We start from the raw sequence: 8,225 nt of genomic DNA, 5'->3' as shown, positions 1-8,225 counted from the left end.
TAAGACCGCTGTCTGATTGGCTCCTGTCTGAGCGGACTGATCCATTGTGGAGGCCGTGGGGATGGCACAGTCCATCAGTTTATAAGACCGCTGTCTGATTGGCTCCTGTCTGAGCGGACTGATCCATTGTGGAGGCCGTGGGGATGGCACAGTCCATCAGTCTAAGACCGCTGTCTGATTGGCTCCTGTCTGAGTGGACTGATCCATTGTGGAGGCCGTGGGGATGGCACAGTCCATCAGTTTATAAGACCGCTATCTGATTGGCTCCTGTCTGAGCGGACTGATCCATTGTGGAGGCCGTGGGGATGGCACAGTCCATCAGTCTAAGACCGCTGTCTGATTGGCTCCTGTCTGAGCGGACTGATCCATTGTGGAGGCCGTGGGGATGGCACAGTCCATCAGTTTATAAGACCGCTGTCTGATTGGCTCCTGTCTGAGCGGACTGATCCATTGTGGAGGCCGTGGGGATGGCACAGTCCATCAGTCTAAGACATGTACTACTGAAATTGTATATGGTGATATTACATAACAACAATGGTGCAACACTAATACAAATTGTACTATTTTTTAACAAATGTGTTTCTCCCGTGTTGGATAGACGCGGTTCTGAAAGAAATCAGTGCGTTGTTGAATTGGCGCCTTTTCCTAGACCATGTTGCTATTTAATTAATAGCAAAGTTATTCAGCGTATTGGTGTTGAGAACAATGCGGCGCAGGAAGCAGCAGAATGAGATGAGAAAACAGCACTTGACTTATTGTCTAAGAAAAGTGAGGAATTAGAAAATCACTACTTAATTAAGTCTATCATCAATAGTCTAACTGTTAAATGTGTTTTTGGCTTGATCTCCTCATTATTGTTATTATTATTATGATCATTATAATAATAATTAATGTTATTACCATTAGTAGGCGTCGTATAGCAGCCTCGTATGACCACCATTGAGTTGTAGGCCTAAGAGCACATCCTGTTTAGTCTGAATACCGTAACTTACTGAGGACTATATTTCAATACTTATATAGGCTACTGTATCAATCAATCATTCATTTGTTCATGTCATCACACAGCCTACCAGTCATTTTAATACATTAAGGCATATAGATTGAACATATTTAGTATGTATTTGTGAATATTTTTCTCTGTGTCCTAGATGGGATATACTACCTGACCACGGCTAGCGGGACTGAGTACCAGACCTTCTGTGACATGACCACGGCGGGCGGCGGCTGGACACTTGTGGCAAGCGTGCACGAGAACAACATGTATGGGAAGTGCACGGCAGGCGACCGCTGGACCAGCCAGCAGGGAAATAACATCAACTACCCAGGAGGAGACGGGAACTGGGAGAACACTGCCACCTTTGGGACAGCAGAGGGCGCCACCTCTGACGACTTCAAGGTGGAATACTCCCTTCTTCACTTTAGAACACTCCTCTTTACTTTAGAACACGCCTCTTTCCCTTCAGAACACTCCTCTTTACCTTCCGAACACTCCTTTTTACTTTTGAACACTCCCTCTTTACTTTAGAACACTCCTCTTTACCTTTAGAACACCCCTCTTTACTTTAGAACACTCCTCTTTACTTTAGAACACTCCTCTTTACCTTCAGAACACTCCTCTTTACCTTCAGAACACTCCTCTTTACTTTTGAACACTCATCTTTACTTTAGAACACTCCTCTTTACTTTAGAACACTTCTCTTTACTTTATAACACTCCTCTTTACCTTTAGAACACTTCTCTTTACTTTAGAACACTCCTCTTTACCTTTAGAACACTTCTCTTTACTTTAGAACACTCCTCTTTACTTTAGAACACTCCTCTTTACCTGTTATTACACTTGTCCTTACTTTAGAACACTTCTCTTTACTTTAGAACACTCCTCTTTACTTTAGAACACTACTCTTTGCTTTAGAAGACTCATCTTTACCTTCAGAACACTCCTCTTTACCTTCAGAACACTCCTCTTTACTTTTGAACACTCCTCTTTACTTTAGAACACTCCTCTTTAACTTTAGAACACCCCTCTTTACTTTAGAACACTCCTCTTTACCTTCAGAACACTCCTCTTTACCTTCAGAACACTCCTCTTTACTTTTGAACACTCCTCTTTACTTTAGAACACTCCTCTTTACTTTAGAACACTTCTCTTTACTTTATAACACTCCTCTTTACCTTTAGAACACTTCTCTTTACTTTAGAACACTCCTCTTTACTTTAGAACACTCCTCTTTACCTGTTATTACACTTGTCCTTACTTTAGAACACTTCTCTTTACTTTAGAACACTCCTCTTTACTTTAGAACACTACTCTTTGCTTTAGAAGACTTCTCTTTACTTTATAACACTCCTCTTTACTTTAGAACACTTCTCTTCACTTTAGAACACTCCTCTTTAATTTAGAACAATTCTCTTTCCCTTCAGAACACTTCTCTTTATTAAATTTAGAAAACTCATCTTTACTTTTGAACACTCCTCTTTATTTTAGAACACTCCTCTTTACTTTAGAACACTTCTCTTTACTTTAGAACACTCAACTTAACTTTAGAACAATTCTCTTTCCCTTCAGAACACTTCTCTTTACCTTTAGAAAACTCATCTTTACTTTAGAACACCCCTCTTTACTTTAGAACACTTCTCTTTACCTTTAGAACACTTCTCTTTACTTTAGAACACTCCTCTTTACTTTAGAACACTTCTCTTTACCTTTAGAACACTTCTCTTTACTTTAGAACACTCCTCTTTACTTTAGAACACTCATCTTTAATTTAGATCACTTCTCTTTACCTTTAGAACACTTCTCTTTACTTTAGAACACTTCTCTTTACTTTAGAACACTCCTCTTTACTTTAGAACACTTCTCTTTACCTTTAGAACACTTCTCTTTACTTTAGAACACTCCTCTTTACTTTAGAACACTCATCTTTAATTTAGATCACTTCTCTTTACCTTTAGAACACTTCTCTTTACTTTAGAACACTCCTCTTTACTTTAGAACACTCATCTTTAATTTAGATCACTCCTCTTTCCCTTCAGAACACTTCTCTTTACCTTTAGAACACCCCTCTTTACTTTAGAACACTCCTCTTTACCTTCAGAACACTCCTCTTTACTTTGGAACACTCCTCTTTACTTTAGAACACTTCTCTTTACTTTAGAACACTCCTCTAAACTTTAGAACACTTCTCTTTACTTTAGAACACTCATCTTTACTTTAGAACACTCCTCTTTACCTTTAGAAGACCCCTCTTTACTTTAGAACACTCCTCTTTACTTTAGAACACTCATCTTTACTTTAGAACACTCCTCTTTACTTTAGAACACTCCTCTTTACTTTAGAACACTCCTCTTTACCTTTTATTACACTTGTCCTTACTTTAGAACACTTCTCTTTACTTTAGAACAGTCCTCTTTACTTTAGAACACTACTCTTTGCTTTAGAAGACTTCTCTTTACTTTATAACACTCCTCTTTACTTTAGAACACTTCTCTTCACTTTAGAACACTCCTCTTTAATTTAGAACAATTCTCTTTCCCTTCAGAACACTTCTCTTTATTAAATTTAGAAAACTCATCTTTACTTTTGAACACTCCTCTTTATTTTAGAACACTCCTCTTTACTTTAGAACACTTCTCTTTACTTTAGAACACTCAACTTAACTTTAGAACAATTCTCTTTCCCTTCAGAACACTTCTCTTTACCTTTAGAAAACTCATCTTTACTTTAGAACACCCCTCTTTACTTTAGAACACTTCTCTTTACCTTTAGAACACTTCTCTTTACTTTAGAACACTCCTCTTTACTTTAGAACACTCATCTTTAATTTAGATCACTTCTCTTTACCTTTAGAACACTTCTCTTTACTTTAGAACACTTCTCTTTACTTTAGAACACTCCTCTTTACTTTAGAACACTTCTCTTTACCTTTAGAACACTTCTCTTTACTTTAGAACACTCCTCTTTACTTTAGAACACTCATCTTTAATTTAGATCACTTCTCTTTACCTTTAGAACACTTCTCTTTACTTTAGAACACTCCTCTTTACTTTAGAACACTCATCTTTAATTTAGATCACTCCTCTTTCCCTTCAGAACACTTCTCTTTACCTTTAGAACACCCCTCTTTACTTTAGAACACTCCTCTTTATCTTCAGAACACTCCTCTTTACTTTGGAACACTCCTCTTTACTTTAGAACACTTCTCTTTACTTTAGAACACTCCTCTAAACTTTAGAACACTTCTCTTTACTTTAGAACACTCATCTTTACTTTAGAACACTCCTCTTTACCTTTAGAAGACCCCTCTTTACTTTAGAACACTCCTCTTTACTTTAGAACACTCATCTTTACTTTAGAACACTCCTCTTTACTTTAGAACACTCCTCTTTACTTTAGAACACTCCTCTTTACCTTTTATTACACTTGTCCTTACTTTAGAACACTTCTCTTTACTTTAGAACAGTCCTCTTTACTTTAGAACACTACTCTTTGCTTTAGAAGACTTCTCTTTACTTTATAACACTCCTCTTTACTTTAGAACACTTCTCTTCACTTTAGAACACTCCTCTTTAATTTAGAACAATTCTCTTTCCCTTCAGAACACTTCTCTTTATTAAATTTAGAAAACTCATCTTTACTTTTGAACACTCCTCTTTATTTTAGAACACTCCTCTTTACTTTAGAACACTTCTCTTTACTTTAGAACACTCAACTTTACTTTAGAACAATTCTCTTTCCCTTCAGAACACTTCTCTTTACCTTTAGAAAACTCATCTTTACTTTAGAACACCGCTCTTTACTTTAGAACACTTCTCTTTACCTTTAGAACACTTCTCTTTACTTTAGAACACTCCTCTTTACTTTAGAACACTTCTCTTTACCTTTAGAACACTTCTCTTTACTTTAGAACACTCCTCTTTACTTTAGAACACTCATCTTTAATTTAGATCACTCCTCTTTCCCTTCAGAACACTTCTCTTTACCTTTAGAAAACTCATATTTACTTTTGAACACTCCTCTTTACTTTAGAACACTTCTCTTTACCTTTAGAACACTTCTCTTTACCTTTAGAACACTTGTCTTTACTTTAGAACACTTCTCTTTAGTTTAGAACACTCCTCTTTACTTTAGAACACTCCTCTTTACCTTTAGAACACTTCTCTTTACTTTAGAACACGCCTCTTTACTTTAGAACACTCCTCTTTACCTTTAGAACACTTCTCTTTACTTTAGAACACTCATCTTTACTTTAGAACACTCCTCTTTACTTTAGAACACTCCTCTTTACCTTGAGAACACTCATATTTACATTAGAACACTTCTCTTTACTTTAGAACACTCCTCTTTACTTTAGAACACTCCTCTTTACCTTTAGAAAGAACACTTCTCTTTACTTTAGAACACTCATCTTTACTTTAGAACACTCTTTACTTTAGAACACTCCTCTTTACCTTTAAAACACTTCTCTTTACTTTAGAACACTCATCGTTACTTTAGAACACTCTTCTTTCCATTCAGAACACTCCTCTTTACATTTAGAACACTCCTCTTTACTTCAGAACATTCTTTACTTTAGAACACTTCTCTTTACCTTTAGAACACTCATCTTTACTTTAGAACACTCATCTTTACTTTAAACACTCTTCTTTCCCTTCAGAACACTTCTCTTTACTTTTAGAACACTCATCTTTACTTTACAACACTCCTCTTTCCCTTCAGAACACTTCTCTTTACTTTAGAACACTCATCTTTACTTTAGAACAATTCTCTTTCCCTTCAGAACACTACTCTTTACCTTTAGAACACTTCTCTTTACCTTTAGAACACTTCTCTTTACTTTAGAACACTCCTCTTTACCTTTAGAACACTTCTCTTTACTTTTAGAACACTCATCTTTACTTTAGAACAATCCTCTTTACTTTAGAACACTCATTTTTACTTTAGAACACTCATCTTTCCCTTCAGAACACTTCTCTTTACCTTTAGAAAACTCATATTTACTTTTGAACACTCCTCTTTACTTTAGAACACTTCTCTTTACCTTTAGAACACTTCTCTTTACCTTTAGAACACTTGTCTTTACTTTAGAACACTTCTCTTTACTTTAGAACACTCCTCTTTACTTTAGAACACTTCTCTTTACTTTATAACACTCATCTTTACCTTTAGAACACTTCTCTTTACTTTAGAACACTCCTCTTTAACTTTAGGACACTTCTCTTTACTTTAGAACACTCATCTTTACTTTAGAACACTCCTCTTTACTTTAGAACACTCCTCTTTACCTTGAGAACACTCATATTTACATTAGAACACTTCTCTTTACTTTAGAACACTCCTCTTTACTTTAGAACACTTCTCTTCACTTTAGAACACTCCTCTTTAATTTAGAACAATTCTCTTTCCCTTCAGAACACTTCTCTTTATTAAATTTAGAAAACTCATCTTTACTTTTGAACACTCCTCTTTATTTTAGAACACTCCTCTTTACTTTAGAACACTTCTCTTTACTTTAGAACACTCAACTTTACTTTAGAACAATTCTCTTTCCCTTCAGAACACTTCTCTTTACCTTTAGAAAACTCATCTTTACTTTAGAACACCGCTCTTTACTTTAGAACACTTCTCTTTACCTTTAGAACACTTCTCTTTACTTTAGAACACTCCTCTTTACTTTAGAACACTTCTCTTTACCTTTAGAACACTTCTCTTTACTTTAGAACACTCCTCTTTACTTTAGAACACTCATCTTTAATTTAGATCACTCCTCTTTCCCTTCAGAACACTTCTCTTTACCTTTAGAAAACTCATATTTACTTTTGAACACTCCTCTTTACTTTAGAACACTTCTCTTTACCTTTAGAACACTTCTCTTTACCTTTAGAACACTTGTCTTTACTTTAGAACACTTCTCTTTAGTTTAGAACACTCCTCTTTACTTTAGAACACTCCTCTTTACCTTTAGAACACTTCTCTTTACTTTAGAACACGCCTCTTTACTTTAGAACACTCCTCTTTACCTTTAGAACACTTCTCTTTACTTTAGAACACTCATCTTTACTTTAGAACACTCCTCTTTACTTTAGAACACTCCTCTTTACCTTGAGAACACTCATATTTACATTAGAACACTTCTCTTTACTTTAGAACACTCCTCTTTACTTTAGAACACTCCTCTTTACCTTTAGAAAGAACACTTCTCTTTACTTTAGAACACTCATCTTTACTTTAGAACACTCTTTACTTTAGAACACTCCTCTTTACCTTTAAAACACTTCTCTTTACTTTAGAACACTCATCGTTACTTTAGAACACTCTTCTTTCCATTCAGAACACTCCTCTTTACATTTAGAACACTCCTCTTTACTTCAGAACATTCTTTACTTTAGAACACTTCTCTTTACCTTTAGAACACTCATCTTTACTTTAGAACACTCATCTTTACTTTAAACACTCTTCTTTCCCTTCAGAACACTTCTCTTTACTTTTAGAACACTCATCTTTACTTTACAACACTCCTCTTTCCCTTCAGAACACTTCTCTTTACTTTAGAACACTCATCTTTACTTTAGAACAATTCTCTTTCCCTTCAGAACACTACTCTTTACCTTTAGAACACTTCTCTTTACCTTTAGAACACTTCTCTTTACTTTAGAACACTCCTCTTTACCTTTAGAACACTTCTCTTTACTTTTAGAACACTCATCTTTACTTTAGAACAATCCTCTTTACTTTAGAACACTCATTTTTACTTTAGAACACTCATCTTTCCCTTCAGAACACTTCTCTTTACCTTTAGAAAACTCATATTTACTTTTGAACACTCCTCTTTACTTTAGAACACTTCTCTTTACCTTTAGAACACTTCTCTTTACCTTTAGAACACTTGTCTTTACTTTAGAACACTTCTCTTTACTTTAGAACACTCCTCTTTACTTTAGAACACTTCTCTTTACTTTATAACACTCATCTTTACCTTTAGAACACTTCTCTTTACTTTAGAACACTCCTCTTTAACTTTAGGACACTCCTCTTTCCCTTCAGAACACTCCTCATTCCCTTCAGAACACTCCTCATTCCCTTCAGAACACTCCTCTTTACCTTAAAACACTCCTCTTTCCTTTAGAACACTTCTCATTCACTTTAGAACACTCATCTTTCTCTTCAGAACACTCCTCATTCCCTTCAAAACACTCTTCATTCCCTTCAAAACATTCCTCATTCCCTT

The 8,225-nt window shown here is 35.5% G+C and overlaps 1 protein-coding gene across 1 annotated transcript in view; it reads left to right on the top strand.

The window, feature by feature from the left end:
* itl1a (Intelectin-1a) overlaps positions 1 to 8,225 on the top strand; it is a gene marked incomplete in the record, with an annotated part of 32,808 nt that overhangs the window by 4,918 nt on the left and 19,665 nt on the right. The window contains 1 exon segment of the mRNA NM_001141530.3: positions 1,149 to 1,396. Within this exon segment, the coding sequence (NP_001135002.1) occupies positions 1,149 to 1,396 (248 nt within the window).

The sequence above is a fragment of the Salmo salar genome, chromosome 16, assembly GCF_965601325.2.
Source record: "Salmo salar chromosome 16, fSalSal1, whole genome shotgun sequence".
NCBI lineage: Eukaryota > Metazoa > Chordata > Actinopteri > Salmoniformes > Salmonidae > Salmo > Salmo salar.
Note: the sequence above shows the minus strand (reverse complement) of the source record. Positions and strands in the feature narration are given on the sequence as shown.